This window comes from Mesoplodon mirus (assembly GCF_964341445.2).
Source record: "Mesoplodon mirus genome assembly, chromosome: 13".
NCBI lineage: Eukaryota > Metazoa > Chordata > Mammalia > Artiodactyla > Ziphiidae > Mesoplodon > Mesoplodon mirus.
Window position 1 is genome coordinate 17,638,143 of NC_138989.1, and position 16,581 is coordinate 17,654,723.

General features: G+C 49.2%; 1 protein-coding gene across 2 annotated transcripts in view; it reads left to right on the top strand.

Annotated features, from left to right (window-relative positions):
• Nucleotides 1-16,581, top strand: part of WSCD2 (WSC domain containing 2) — a gene marked incomplete at its 5' end in the record, with an annotated part of 45,617 nt that overhangs the window by 13,736 nt on the left and 15,300 nt on the right. For both annotated transcript variants that reach the window (XM_082641335.1, XM_082641334.1), the window contains 2 exons: nucleotides 155-339; nucleotides 13,476-13,597. In XM_082641335.1, coding sequence (XP_082497461.1) covers nucleotides 155-339; nucleotides 13,476-13,597 — 307 coding nt within the window. The remainder of the gene's footprint in view (nucleotides 1-154; nucleotides 340-13,475; nucleotides 13,598-16,581) is intronic.

Sequence of the window (16,581 nt, forward strand, 5' to 3'; positions counted from 1 at the left end):
CTGTCCCCCTTCCATCATCTGTCTCTCCATTTCCCCTGGGACCTCCTGGTCCCCAGAGCCCTCCCATCCCCCAGGCCTCCTCACTAGGTGAGTCACCCTGTCCCTGGGGTCTCCATGGTGGCAGTTACCCTGGCCTGACAGCAGCCTCCCCCAGGGGTTACCTGTATGCTGGGCTGGAGTTCGGCGCCGAGTGCTACTGTGGCCACAAGATCCAGGCGACAAACGTGAGCGAGGCGGAGTGTGACATGGACTGCAAGGGCGAGCGGGGCAGCGTGTGCGGTGGCGCCAACCGCCTCTCCGTCTACCGGCTGCAGCTGGCCCAGGAGTCAGCCCGCAGGTGTACGTGAGTCGGCCCCTCCCCTCTCTGCCCTTGCCCACCTGTACCTTCCACGGCTCCCACCACTCCTAAGCCCTTGGCTGCCCTCCAAGGCTGCCACCATCCTGCCCCAGCCTCACCTCCAGCCACGCCCCTCTTCCTCCTTAACAAACAGCTAGAGCCTGAGCTGGCCTGTCCTTCCTCATTTTCCGAAAGCAGATTGTGTCTAACAATGGTGACAATGACAATGACAACAGCAAACACTTCATCGTTTTCCAAGTGCCTTCTATGGGAGAGCACATCTAATCCTCACGATGACCCTTGAAATTGCACTGTTATTCACCCACTCCCATTTTACAGATGAAGAGACTGAGGCTCAATGTCACACAAGCAGCAGAGGATTTAAACCAACTCCAGAGCTTATGTCTTTAATGCTTCTGTAGAGAGAATTTATCCCTCGCCTGCCAGTGCTTCAGTCTTGTTGGAAAAACTCTCCAGTTTCCAAACTGAGGGAGGGAAGGGGATGAATAGCCAAGGACAAGAGCCACCCCCTCTTCTGTGGATATTGTCCCGTTGTCCCCTCTCTGGGTGTTTAATAGCAGTTAATGTCTATTTATCAAGCATCTGCCGTGTGCCAGGCACCGTGCTGAGCCCACTGCAAGCCCGATTTTGTTTCCCTTCCCTACAAACTTTTCAGGCAGTTACCATGGTTAATCTCCATTTTACAGTGAGGAAACCGAGGCTTGATGAATTTAAGTAAGCCTGCCCAAGGTCACACAGTCTTGTGACCTCAAAGGTGACCTTCACACCTATACGAAGAGCTAATGGCCTTGACGAAGACAGAGGGCTGAGGTTTGTCCTGGTTACTCTTCTGATGCAGTCCTGAGGTAGGAATAGGAATCCAGAACTAAGAATCCCAAATTTGAATGCTCCAATGAACCCTAGGGAGATCTTGTTAAAATGCAGATTCTGATTCAGCGGGTGAGATTCTGCATTTCTAAGGAGTTCCCAGGTGATGCTAGGTTGCTGGTCCATGGACCACACTTTGAACAATAAGGCCTTACACCTCCGTGGCGCTGACAAGGTCTGCTGAGAATGTCAGCCTGCCCACCCAGGTGGATTTGGCAGAACCTTAATGCCTGTCTGCATGCAAAGAAAGGCCTCTTCCGTATGAATGTCATTGTTTATTAAATTCATTGCTGGTGTGCTCGACACTGTGTTCTGTTTTCCAAACCCCATGTTTCTGAAGCCCTGTTCTAGCTTTGCTTTACAGCGGGGTCCTGCGTGCCGCCAGTTTACAAAGTGGCTGATTTCTAGAAACAGAGGCACCGTCTGCCTCCCCATCGTTGCCTCAGTTCATCCAGCTCTGCAGGTCTGGCTGGCAGAGGGCGGGGAGGGTGTGTGAAATCCAGGCTGGATAATGTCCACACAGCAAGTCTCTGGTTTGGCCATTAGTGTAATGAGGTTTTAATTTGATAGCAGATTTATCATCCCCAATACTGATTTCTTTATGCCAATGTTTACATTATTTTGATGGTGACGTTGACCATATGAAGAGATGGCCTTAAAGTTGTGTGTATTTAGAGGGAAAGCTGATGCCACTAGAACATTCTAGTGGATGATGCTGAGCTAGATAACAAGAATTGGGCTGTGTATGTCATCAGCCACTATCAGCTAGACCTCCTTTTGGTTAATGTTCAGATTGGTTGGGTAATATGAACATTCTCCTGTCTTTCTGTCTCTGTCTCTGTCTCTGTCTCTCTCTCTCTCTCTCACACACACACACACACACAAACACACACACTATTGAGATCACCTGGTATAATAACACTCTCATGGACCATCAAAGATTTTTCAGTCAGCTGAAATATATAAACCTCAACACACCGAGACCACTAGATCCCGTTACAATTGGGTGTGTTTTGCCCTGGTAGCAGTGGGCGGGCTGTCTGGGTGGTGGCTGGTGAGAAACCCCTGAGGCTGATGGGAATGCTGCTGTGCCCCTCAGCTTGCCCACCTCTGCAGTGGTGTTTTGTTCCATCTGAGAAAGGAATCTTTGTATTTATGACAAAGGCGGGGAACCCATTCATTTCTACTGAGAGGGGAGTCCTGGATTCTCTAAGTCCACCCCAGTTGTTCTGAATCGTCACTGTACAAGGTTGGAAGCTTGGGCACCTTCAGCTGGAAACTCCAGAAGGAAATCTAAGCCTTACTAATCTCAAGGCTACTGTGGCTGAGATGAGAGTGGAAGTGGCTTGGATGAGGAGACAGATGGTTTGTCAAATGGGGACTCCTGGTGGGCTCCCAGTTGGCAACATGGTATTTGGAGAGAGCATGGGGGCTGTTCATTAAACACTTGATTGCTCCCATGTGTACTAGGCATGGAGAGGACAATGGGGAATAAAGCACAGTCCCTGCCCTCAAGGAGATCACCATCTAGTGGAGAGACAGACCCAAGATGAGTGGGATCTGTTCAAGCACGGGGGTTATATATAGGAGCCACGGGAGCAACATTTGAGCTGAATCTCATTGTGAGATTTCCAGGTGCAAGGGAGGGTCGTGTATTCAGCCATGAACAAAAGGATCATCAAAGGTGATGTTTTGAATGACCTGTTGGAAGCACCTTCCTCACTGATGCTTCCTTTTACAGCTTTAGAAACTGAGGCCCAGACAGCACAATTGGCTAAATTGAACAGCCCTGTGGGAGGCTCCACAGAAGAGGGGTGACTGATTAAGGCCTTGAAAGATGCATAGGATTTTGCCTGGTGTAAAAGAGGAGGATATCCAGACTCAAGAAATTGCCAAAGGGTGGGGGAGAAATCTAGGCAGAGGGAATAGAGTGTGCAAAAGCTGAGAGGTAATTTCTAGAGATGATGGACAGGCATGATTTTTCCAAGGCCACAGCGCTCCTTAGGGACTGAGCATAGGCTGGAACCCAGGTCTCTGATTCCTAGTTTGAGTGCTAACTCTATATAGTGCTGTAGGCACCTTGACCTCTTGTATTGGATTTTGGACCCCATTGCCTCTCTTTTGGGAGTGTTCCTTGGATTTAACTTACCTCCTTTCTTCCTTGACCCCTGACCTCTCCTTCTGCCCTGCGTCCTGACTCTACACAATACAGAATATCCAGTGCCTTTGTTCTGACTCAGTGGCTTCCCATTCCTGAGATCTGATTTATACACAAATAAGTCAGAAAGGGAGGCCTTCCACTGGCACACAACACTAGCATGTATTACATTAGGGAGGGCAATGAGCAAACACTCCAGGAAACAGGTATGGTGGAAACCAGATTCCATTTGTAGAGTCATCAGTTTGTATTAACACCGTGTCCTAATTGTGTTTCCCTGAGCAGTGGCACAGAACTCTTAATGATTGTGAAGATCCAAAGGAGGCTTATTATCGCCCAAGCACCGCTCTGGTGGGGTGTCCACCTTGCGTGGGGAGCCAGCCTACATGTTTCCGAGGTGATGGAATGCTCCTACAGTAGTGAGAGCATTAAAAGGTTGGCAGAGCAAATGTCTGCAGGCACCCCGCTGTTCTTTCTTGCCACAGACACTTGGGCACATGGACTTTTTGCCCTTGTTACAAAAGAACTGAGAAATGGACTTCCTTCTTGCTTGGATTACATTTTTTCGCAGCAGTTTGCTAAATGTGTCAGCAAGTGTAGCTTCTCCTCCCAGGGCCAGAGACCTGCTGGTGACTTGAGAGTATTATGGCTTTATAGGGTGTTGCAAGAGATTTCATTTGCCTGAAAGATTCTTGCAAGATTTGCATTGCAAGGTTCGTTAGAATTGCACAAAATATACAATATATATGTGGGTCCCGTGGGTGGCTGTCCGTGGTGCTGACCATCCTTTAGTGCTGCCTAAAACCCCCATGACTGCAGACCAGCCTCTCCCAGGACTCAGCACTTTTCCTTCTTGTTTTTTTCTTTTCTATCTTGGTGAAAGTATTATGAAGCTCATGTTATCACTGAAAAAATAGATCTTGACTTATGGATCACAATTTACACAGTGACTCTTGTGTACTGTTGTTAGTTCTGGCAACGTTTTGTCTTTGAAGGTTAGAAGGGAAATGTTGTGCAATGCTTGTACTTTTTGTTCACTGATACTCCATTTTAACCAGTTCTGCTGAGGGGAGCCTCAGATGACCATGGAAAGTCATATTGGATGCATGGGCTATGCCTAGCTCCTTCTTTGCCAGGCCTGGAGGCCTCTCCTTTCCCTTGATATATGCCTGGGACCCCTGAATTTTATAAGTCATATGGATCTTCATGTGTTCTGCTGTGTAGGGCCAAGGAGATGTTAGCTAGAAAATTTTTTCTCCCTCTGATTGATGATGGGGGAGAATTAGTTGCTCTTCTCCATGAGCCATAATCCAGGAAGGCTACGGGAGCCATGATTGTAGATTTTGAAATCAGGCAGACATTGTTTCTATCCCAGCTCCTTCACTTACTTGCTGTGTTGATTTTGGTCAAGCCACTCATTCTGTCTGAGCCTCAAGTGCCTCATCTGTAAAATGGGGACAGTTCCAACCTTGAAAGATTGCTCTGACCACCAAGTGAGATAAAATTGAGAAAGCACATAGCACAGTGCCTGTTATGGAGGAGTGGTGATGCATCCTCCTTCCCGAAATGAAAATTCCTCAGTTCACTCTGAGTAGCACCCAACTCAAGCTATTTGAATTTCCAACAGCTCACGGGAGACTTTGGTGATGCCTAAAAATAGCTGGTTTGAATTCTCCTCGGACAGTTAGGCTCTTTGTGTAATTCAATCCCTCTCTGATTATAGGTAGCCATTAACAGCTCCCAGCTCACTGCCTTTCCTCCTCACCAGCATCTTTAATGCAGTAGAGCTCAGCCTAATTACCCGGGGGGGGTGATGGCCTCTTTCAAACCAAGGAGAACTCTTCCACGCCTGCCTTTAAGCTGATGCCTGGTGGGATTTACCTCATCTTTGTGAAGCCCCAGAACAAAGAGATTATGGACTTCAGAGATACTTGCAGCTGGTTCCAGGATGTTCTTCATCTGCCCCCAGTAAAGGGAGTTGATGAACAGTTGCTCTGCTCGCCTCTTGCTAGTAAAAACTCCAAGCTTCCGAGGTCGTGCACCATCCCAGCTGGCCTGGCAATGAAGAGCTGACATTATCAGAATGTGGGGCACGGGCTTTTGTGATCCTTGGACCCCTACTGTGGAGCCTCAGAGGGTTTCTGGGAAATTCAGGTGGCTGGCATGGGGTCTCTGGAGCCCAACCATGTTGGAATTCGGCAGGCCTCCTGCAGAAGAGCAGAGAGGTGGGAACCTAGGATGTGATGTCAAGTAAGATTGGGGTCAAATCCCTACTCCGCTCCCCAACTAGCTGTATGAGCTGGAAAAGTGACCAAATCTTGTTACGTCTCGGGGTCTCCACCTGCAAAACAGGATAATAGCATCCTCTACCTCTTAAGTTGTTGTGAGGATTAATTGAGGTGTGATATGTGTAACATACTCAGCACTAACGACATACAGTAAACGGCTGTTATTATTACCTTTGTTGCTCTTCTTCAGCAAGGGTTGGTCGTTAGGAAGACACTACTCAGGGCTGCTGCTGTTGTCCACGGACTGTGTACCTCACAACTCCAGGGAGCGCCATTCTCACAGGCTACAGGCTGTGAAGAGCAGTGGCTCTGAACTCTTTGCAGGATTGCCCTTGTGAATTAAGAATGCTCAGAGATCCAAGATATGTTAAGTTGGGTTCTCCCAGAGACAAGGATGTGAGCTCTGGTTTACTTGAATCATGACCCCAGGATGCACCCCCAGGGGAGTGGAGACGTGAGAAAGGGAAGGGAAGGAGCCAATACTTGCCCTTTACAAAGCAGGTCACTACTGAGGACAGCTGAGGCTTAATCCCACTGGGGAGCTGTGGGAGGTGCTGGAGAGCGTGCTTCAGAGATGTCCCATTGGAGGAGCAGGAAGCTGCAGTATTTATCCTCCAGCGTTCACCCATCATTGGCTGAGGGTGGCTCCCAGGGAGATTAACTCCCTGGCAAGTGCAGTCTGTCCCTCACATACCCTAGGTGTTTACAGTAGGTCACTGTCAGCCTGTACTGGGATGGTGAGTGCCAGGAGTGTATTAATGGGGCACTGATAGTGTCTCCTACCTGCGATCTAGCCACCCTTCACCTATCATGAACGAGCAATGAAGAAGGAGCGGGAAGACACATTGACTGAATCCTGGTAGGTCTCAGGCACTGTAAATGTCACTGCATCGCCTTCTGTCCCACCTGTGCAGGGTAGAGATAATCATCCCCATATACAGATGAGGAAACCGAGGCTCAGTCCCAAGGACACACAGCTAAGTAAGTTGCTGACCCAGGTCTGTCTGAATTCAAAACCAAGGCCCTTTCTGCTGGGCACGAGAGCTTTTTTGCAAACAGGAAGGCATCTACCTACTGCTGTGGAAGTCCAAAATTCTTTGTATCACAGAAAGAGTGTTAGGAAGGTCAAGGGACCCAGGCTGGCCACTTGTCTCTTGTTTTCAGACGTAAGAGAAAAGAAAACCTCTCACCACTGGTGTGGAGAACTGGTGACCCAACCCATTTTACAGATGGAGGAAATGAGGGTAGCAGGAGGATTCGACGTGTTGGCCACCGTGCATGTTCTCAGTGTTCCAATCACCAAGCCATCATGGAGAGCAACCTGAGAGAGAGGTGGCCTCCAAAGTGTTCCCCAGATCCCTGGGAGTCCAACCTTCCCGTTAGACATCACAGAATTCTCTGTGAATCCATGCGGTTTCCCTCCAAAAACATAATGGGCAAGACTATAGGACTATAGGAAGACCCCACATCTAGCAGGTTTACTGCTCCTAGAACTAACTTCCCAAACCTGTTCCCCTCCCCACCCCCCACCCCAGTGCACACCTTGACCAAAGAGAGACTCACAGCAGCAGCTTCTGATCCCTCTCTGGCCCTTTAAGGCCTCTGAAAACGTCACCTTACTTGGTATTCAGGACATTCAGCTCAGCTCTGCTTTCTAAGCTCGGAGGGTCAGGGACTCATTAGCAGATGCTTAAATGTCAAAGGGAGACCTGTCTCAGCAGAGCTGGGCTTACAGAGTCTTCCTTCCTCTTCCCACACTTGCAGTCTGGCCTCCTGGCATCCAGGAAGGCAGGAGAAAATCATCTGGGGAGATGCCAGGGTAGGAATTCTACTTCCTCTAAGGAGACAGATTCACAGCCCTTTGCCTGTCCCTTCCACTGTACTGACAAATCTCATTCATGTCCATCTCTGAATGATCCACCCAGTATTTATGCCTCCATTTTAGAGATGAGAATACTGAGCCTCCAAAAGGAGAGGAAACATGCCAAGGTCAGTGAAGAAGGGTGGACCTGCCTGTGTGCACTGTGTGGAGGAGAGCTGCCCGTTTGACAGGTGAAGACGCCACCTTTCAGGGAGGAGGATCAAAGTCAGGATTAGAACTCGTGTCTCTGAGCTACTGGTCTTCTGCTCCTTGGCCAGGGCAGCTTGTCCAGAGAAGTGCCATGGTCCTGGGAAGTACCATGGCCTTCTGGTGTGGTGCCAGGCCGGATGGCCTCTTCTGGAGCCCCTGGGTCAGAGTTGGGCCCTCGAGGCCATCTGGAGATGCGTGCTGATGTGGCCCAAGAAACAGGCATCCAGCTGGGGGTGATAGGAGGGCAGAGCATTTGGCCAGAGGCCTAGATGAAGAGCCTGCGGGCTCACAGGGCCCTGAGTGATACCCCAGTGCCCTCAGTTACTCAAGGTCACATCTGCAAGAGGATCCAAGGGTGAGCCCCTAATCGCAGGTGACTCCAAAGACTACCATGGGTGGACTCCTGGTCTCACGTGCCTACGGTCAGACACACACACTCCTGTACAGAGACCCATATGCAAGGTGTTCTGTGATATGCAGGACCTGGACCGATACCAACAGTGCACCTGTCTGTGGGCTCCAGGTGGAAGGGTCTCTGTGGTCTTGACATCCTGGGGAGAGGCTCAGTCTGGGCTGGACTTCAGCAGAGGGGCCTACCCCTCCTGTTCTGCTCTCTCATGTGGCTCAAGCATGAAGTGGCCTTGCACTTAGGAGACAAAAGTTTTTGTTCGAATCTGGGTGCTGGCTGTTCAAGGGTTGTTGGGAAATGCCCAACCCTGGTGGCATTGGGCCAGTCCAGTGGGAGGCTGGCTGAGGCTCAGCCAGGCCTTCTGGTAGAAGAGGAGGAACTCTTCTCTCTGATGCAACCCAGAGAGAGCATCCAAGATTATGTCTCCTCCCCTTGATAAGACTCATCCCGTAGAGGTCCAGTGCACAACCATACAGTCACAGCCCGAAGCACACAGCCACAGCCCAGTGCCCACTGTCAAGAAACCAGGCAGGCAGGTGGACATACACCTGCTCACACAGGGTCCTAGACTCCCACACGGACAGACCCAAGTGTACTCGGATGAACCAGGTCCACGGGGGCACATTTGTAGTCTCAGAGCTCAGTATCCATGCACCCAAATAGGTAGATCTCTACTCACACCATCACAAACCCAGTCACACACACGCGCGTGCACACACACAAGATGCACACACTGCCTCCCTGTCACACACACTGTGCACAAGTGTCCCACCTCCCAGACACACCCTCACTACAACCAGGCCCAAGCTACCCTCATGGTCTGCATCTCCTGCCCCATTGGTTCCCTCACACCCACACGTACCCCCAAACCCCCAACGTCTTCTGATACAACTCTGTCTTCCTCTGCACAGTCCTGGCTTAGGGAGGGTCTCAGACCCCCCAGGGTGGTTGGAGAGGGCTCCAGGAAGGATCCACCCTATAGGATAAAAGGTGGTGGGCTTTGCACCCCTACAGTCTACCCAGGACCACACCAGTCCTGAAGGGGCCTCCCTTGGCCTCAACCCCAAAACCATTGCCCCAGCTGGGACCCAGGAGGATTATAAGATGGTCCCTTGAATAGGGTCCTGGTGGGGAAGGGGCAGGTTAACAACTTGAATATGGTTCTGGAGACTCAGTGTCAAGTTCTAGGCATTTTTAGGTGCTTAAAGAGAATCCGACTCCAGAGTCGAGAGACCCCAGAGTGACAGCCTTTGTGAATGATTAGTGGTCAAAGGGGAGTGAATATATATCACAGTGTTTTGAAAATGCTCAAACAGTGCCTGGGGGTGGTTCCTTAAAGAGGGACAGCCCAGAGTGTGAGGACTCGGAGCTCAGATGTTCCCAGGTTAGAATCCAGATGCTGCTAGTTGTCAGCTATGTGACCTTAGGCAAGTCACTTACCCCTCTGAGCCTCTGTTTCCCCTTCTGTATAATGGGGAGAGTGAGACTTTCTTTACAGGAATTGGGAGGATAAAGTATATCAAGTGCTTACACAGTGCCTGGTACGGCGAGAGCGTTCGATAAGGTCGTCAAGAATGGAAGCATCTCAGACTTAGATGCCAGTCTCAGCTCTGCCTCTTATAAGCTGGGTGACTTGTGTCAAGCGGTTTCAGCCCTCTGAGGCTTGAGTTTCTCCATCTGTAAAAGTGGGGATCCTTATACCACCAGAATGATGCAAGGGTTCAACGGGGCCGCACGTGTCAACAGTTGAACCTAGTTCCTGGCTGATAGCACATGACCCATATATGGTGGCTGTGATGATAACAATGATGTTATGATATGACTATAAGCATCTCATGATCATAGTAGCATTATTATTATTGGAAGAAGCATAGACTTGGGAGACGGAGCAGCTTGGCTTTGACCTCACTCTGTCCTTAGACAGCTTTGTGACCCTGGAAGCCAGAGTGCCTCCTTGAGCCAGCCGTGGCAGCTACTGCTCATGGCTGCTGCGAAGATTCAGTGGATCCAAAGCACCCAGCTTGGAGCCTGGCATCCGTGCGGGCTCAATAAACACTGGTGGCGTCTAAAGAGAAAAGGCGAGTCCCCTTATTTCTGAGAGTAAGGCCAGCGTCTCTGCCCTGGGACCTGATTGGCATCCAGCTAATTGAGTTTTCTGGTTACGTGAGGTTTCGTCCACACTGCATCCGGCTTCTCATCTCATTGCTGTCAACCTTTAGCTTAAACGCCTGACTCCCCTCCCCATCCTCACCTCGTACGGCACATTCTCTGAGCATCATTAAGTCTTCCTCAGGGTGATCGATGAAATGGCGCATCCCTCGGTACATCCTGGGCCACGGGATGGGAGGCTGTCCCGTGTTCCCCCACGGGACACTAGTGCCATTTGGGGTCTGGCCATTCCTCATTTGGGGGATGGAGGGCTGTCCTGTACAGAAGAGACTGCATAGTCTAACCCCCTCCCTATCATTTACATGTGGGGAAACTGAGGCCTGGACCACAGCGCCCACCACCATCACTTCTCACCAGCCTCTCGCAGCAGCCTGGAGTGAGAGGTGGGGAATGGAGGAGATGGTGCTGGGTGGCGGGAGCCTGCAGCATGCTCTGGAAATCAGTCATTTAACCCAATTCCAGATGTCTTCTCAGCTTGCTAGATCTGCCTCCACGATGAGCACTTTCAGGCTACAGGGTGCCAGGTAGTAGAGGTAATCACTAGGGTGCCTTTGACAGCTGAGATTTAAAATTTTCATTCCTAGACTCCCTCCCCCCTCCTCCACCATCCTTCTGCCCGGGGAGTAATTTCATATCCTTTTCTCTGCACTTGAATATAGATATATATGTATATGCTAAAAAAAAGAGGGCTCCTTCCTGGAGCCCTCTCCCACCACCCTGGGGGATCTGAGACCTTCCCCAACCCAGGACTGTGCAGGGGAAGAAAGAGTTGTATCAGAGTTGTTGATTTTTGTAGCTTGCTTCACTTTTCCCCAAGGATTGGCATTGTCTTTCTGAGATAATCCTTAGCACGTTTTCGCTAACAGTGGGTCCCTAGTATTGTCACATAAACTCCCCTCTCTAAGCCCTGTGTCTCTCATCCGTAAAATGAGAGTTTACTATGGACCCTGCAGAGTTCCCAGGAAGGTAAAATGAGATGGCATTCGCAAAGTTCTCAGAAGAGTGGATCACACATAGTAGGTGCTCCGTAAATGGCACCTACTTTTGCGCTCCTGATTTGATTCACTGCATCAACAGTGTCCTTTATTTTATGTGAAAGCTGTGCTTCTAGAAAAGTGTATACAGCTCAGATTTGAGAACAGTGGAGCCCAATTTAAAATGGGCACCATGAGTCTTTAGATAAATTTGACAGGGGCCACTTATAATTTTTTAAAATTTGTTTTTATTACATTAAAAAATAACTATGCACTCTCGAAAAAATTAGAAAAGAGTTTTACAAAAAGGTGGAGGGCCTCCCTGGTGGCGCAGTGGTTGAGAGTCCGCCTGCCGATGCAGGGGATACGGGTTCGTGCCCCGGTCTGGGAGGATCCCATATGCCGCGGGGCGGCTGGGCCCGTGAGCCATGGCCGCGGAGCCTGCTCGTCCGGAGCCTGTGCTCCGCAACGGGGGAGGCCACAACAGTGAGAGGCCCGCATACCACAAAAAAAAAAAAAAAGGTGGAAATAAAAATTGCCTATATCCTATCAGAGTTCTCCAGAGAAACAGAACCAGTAAGATATATGCAAATATATAAATTAAGAGATTGATTTCAGGAATTGGCTCATGCAGTTGTAGAGGCTGGCAAGCCTGACATCCAGAGGCTGAATTCCTTCTTCTCTGGGAAACCTCATTTTTTCCCCTCATCCTTTCAGCTGATTGGATGTGGCCCACCTACGTTTTAGAGGGAAATCTCTTTTAAGTCTCCTTAAAGTCAACTAACTGTAGATATTTATCCTATCTTCAAAAAAACCTTGACAGCAACACCTAGACCAATGTCTGACCAAACAACTGGGCACCATAGCCTCACCAGGTTGACACAAAACTTAACCATCACACCTGCTATTAAGAGATAACCATGGTTGTTAACGTATTAGTCTATGTCCCTCCAGAGATTTACACTGAGAGATAATTTGCAGACACAATTGATATTTTATAACATGTGGAGTTTCATGGTCTCAGTTTTTATTTAACATTCTATCTTGAACACATCTTCATCTCTTTAAAGTAACCTTTAACATCATTATTTTTGATGGGGCATAGAACCCCACTGTGTTGTCATTCCCTATTTTATTTGTCCAGTACTTCATTGTTGGACAGCAGGGTTGCTTCCAGTCTTTCACCTGTTAATTTAAATAAATGCTGCAGTGAGCATCCTTACTGATAAGTCTTTGTGTACACCTGTGATGGATGCAAAGGGTACCCACCCAAATCCTCTTTACCACCAATGGCTCACATCTGCCCCCTTGTCTGAAAAATGACCCTTGCCCCAGCAGCCTTCCAAATGACAGACGTTGGGGAGGGCGGCACATAGGGCCAAAGTCGGCCCCTTTCCTTAAAGTGGGACCAACTCTGTGGTAGTTTACCCTCCAGGCTGGAGGTGGGACCCAGCCAAGATCACATGCTTACTTAGCTCCTCCCCTGTCCTGTCCTGCTTCTCCTGAGAAGCCATAAAACATTGTCTCAGGTTCGGCTTCAAGTAAACCCAGCTGAAGACAACATCTCTGAGTATTGTTTTGAGGATGACTTATATTAAAGAGATAGCAACGTCTTCTGAATTTTCTGTTGCATAGCTGGGATGTTTCCAGGTTAGGTTATCTTAAAGGGAATCTCTCCAACAAATCAGTCCCTTAGAGCACTGAGTGGGGCAGACTCCCGAGGCCCCGGTTTTTCCCCTAAAGCCCAGGACAATGGGAGGGAGAGGGGGCACCCCAGTGCTGGAAGGAGGGGCAGGAGAGCTCTGGACCCTTTGCTTTCCTCCATCCTCAAATGCCCAACCCTCTCCTGATGAGATCACGAAAATCCTCCATGGCATCTATCATTTCCCTAAATGAAAAGTTGCTACCACCAAGAATGGGAAAGCAAGGCATAGGAATGGTGACAAAGAAAAGGGGATTATATGGCCCAGCAAGAACATCTCAGTGACCTGTGTTGTTGACAGAGATGCCAGGGTTGAGGACATTCTTTGAATTTTCTAGCTCATGGGTCTCCTCTGTGGCTCACTGCCTGACCTTGGGCGAGACTCTTGCCTTCCCTGGACTTCAATTTATAAGTGCTTCCTTCTGAAGGTGGTTCTCCCAGCCTACATCTGACTAGTTCTTTTCCCTCTGTCTCTCCAGATGGAAGTGCAGTCTTCCGAGGCTGCTTCCGCAGGCCCGACAACCTCTCCCTGGCCTTGCCCGTGACGGCTGCCATGCCCAACATGTCCGTGGACAAGTGTGTGGACCTTTGCACAGAGAAGGTGAGCTCAGTTCTGTGCACGGAACTCTGGGGAGGGTGGTGTGGAACAGCTGGAGGAATGGGATGCTTGGCTGGAGGAGCAGCAGCCCAGCTGGGATGAGAGAGGTCATTACTGTGATCTGTGACATGGGGGGGATGTGACTGTTTCATGTGGATCCAAAGGGTAGGAGTTACAGAGGGCCCGTTTCTTTCCCTCCAAAGAAGTGTGTTTGTTCTAATAGTGAGGACTGCTCAGGAATGACGGCCACATGTGAACTGGGCCGAGAAGCATGAGTAGAAGATTGCCAGGTAAAGGCAAGGACAATCCCACCTTGGGACAGAGTGAGTTCCCCGTCACTGGAGGTATGCAAGCAGAGGCAGGGCTGGTGTGGCATACGGAACTTTGGACATTGGATAGCAGTTGGACTGGATGATCCAACTGGCTGATCCTTTCTCAGCCTGAGATCCTTGATGGGTGACTGTTTATCCTTCCTCCCAAGCCAGACAGGGAACACCACAAGAGTAGAGACTGTGGCCTAAAACATTTTGTGACCACTCCCAATACCCAGCACAGAGCTAGGCTCATCGCTGGCATTCAGTGATGCCTGAGGAGCTCCCTCCTTCACTCAAGGTGAGCTAATTACACGAGGGTCCAAAGGAGAACCACCCCTCCCCAACCACAAGAAGGGGGTTGCCCATTTCATTCATTCACTCAGCTAATATTTGATGAGAACCTGCTTTGTGCCAGGCCCCTGTGCTCAGTGCTGGGGGTGCAAAGTCAACAAGATATGGTCTTTATCTATCCTCCATGATGCTGGCATTTGCTGGGGGCCAACTTTGTGGCTCTTCCTGGGTGCTCAGCGTGCACCCCAACTGCTGAATGCCCCCACCTGCTCTGACTCATCCTGCTTGGCTTTTCTTTTATCAAGGCTCCTAATTCACAAAGCATGTCTCAGGAAGACTGAAAGGATCATCATAGAAACTGCCACTTACTGAGCACCTCCTCCATGCAGCCCTCTGCCCCACGGGTCACACAGTTTACCTCTCACAACAAAGCTAGGTGTTGGGAATTTTCATCCCCATTTCACAGATGACAAAACCAAGGCTCAGACAGATGAAGTCACTTGCCCAAGCTCACAGCGCAAGCACACAGCGCAAGCAAGTGTCAGAACTGGGACTGATGCCAAATCTATTCTCTTGACTTCTGAGCTACCCTAGAGACCCCACAGAGAGGCTTCCAGGAACCATTCAAGGGCAGCCAGGCCACTTCAAGTCACCAAGCATTTCCTGAGTGCTTGCTCTGCTCCCAAGAGGCATCCTGGAAGGTCAGGGGCGATGTTCATAAGAACAAAGAAGGTTTGACCATCTTTTTGTCCAGCTTTCTGTCTTGGGCAGGAATCCCCCTCCCATGGCATCCCTTCCAGGTGGACATTCCTCTGTCCTGAGGGCTCTGGAGGAACCTACAGATCAGCCGGAGGTGGAGGACAAACACAAGACAGTGAGGTCACAGGGCAAACCAGTATGGAAGAGGGTCCAGCTGCACATAGGACTGGAGGGAAGCAAAGGTGTGGGCAGGTTGCGTGGGCGGGGGGGTGGGGACAGGAAGGCCCCGCTGCAAACCTCCCTCTTCTGGTTTCTTCTAATCTCCTTAGGGGACCACAGGAGGAAAATTGAGGGGATTAAGTGGACAGGGGTCCAGAGCTGCCTGTGTCAAGTGGTGGAGGGTCTCAAAGACTTAGGGTGTCAGAGGAGGCTTCAACATGGGTCACCAGCTAGAAAATACCATCAGTCACAGCCCAGGTTCACCCACCTGCGTATCAGCATCTCTCTGATCTTTGGCTATGTGCTGTAGCTCACATTTAACACCTGTGAGAAATAAACCAAACCTACCTACCATGGCAAAGCTCACCAGAACCAGCCACGGTGGTATGACCTTGGTTTGTTACCAGATTATTCCTGGACCAACTGCCAGGGAGAATTCAGCTTCATGGGTCTGAGCAGAAGCAAATTGGACAAAGGACAGTCCATTGCCCTCCATGTCTCAGGTCCAGCCTGCCCCCACTTAGCTCTTTCATAGAACAAATAAAACAATTAGGAGCAGCTCTCCCAGCAAAGACTGTGGCTACACGTAGGTATCAACATCCTCTTCGGCTTAAAAGAAAGGATTCAGACAGCTTTTCCCAAAGCATGGGCTTCATATCACTGTCAGACACAGAGGATTTACTCTGGTAAAATGCATGGCCATAAGAAAAACTTTTCTTTTTCAGATTTCTTTCAAGACCTCCAGGAGAAAGCTGCTTTTCAGTGCTAAAGTATCTTTAACACCTCTCTCCCCTCAACTAATCTCCCTTTTGCAGGAAAAACAGAGTTGACCCCAGGCTCAAGTTCTTGGCAGGCAGAGTGCCTAGTTAGAATTTAATCACATGGTTTTGTTTCTCTAGTATTGGGGTTTACAGTATGGAAATGTATGGAAATAATACTTCTCTACCAGTACTGCTTTTGGGAGTAATACATAGTTTCCTTTGAATAGAGGAAGCCCGTGCACAGCAACGAAGACCCAACACAGCCAAAAATTATATATATATATATATATATATATATATATATATAAATTAATTTTAAAAAGTGACTTGACACATAAAGGAAACAAGTAAATGAATAATAGTACAGGAAAGCAAAAAAGAAAATGGTAATTATGTGAGGTGATGGGTGTGTTGACTACCTTGATTGTGGTGATTATTTCACAATGTATACATACATTGAAACATCAAGTCGCACATCTTAAATAGATGCAATTATTTACTTAATTATACCTCAAAAAAGCTGGAAAATATAATAGTACAGGAGGTACGCAGATAGGGCAAAATCTTGCTGATGAAGCTTGGGGACCCTTGAGTTGGAGAGAGTGATTGAGAAGGGGACGATTGGAACGCAAATCCTGTTCTGCATCCAGAGTCTGGGCTGTCCAGGGATTTGGTGACTCTCTTCTCTTTCCTCTCCTGCTTC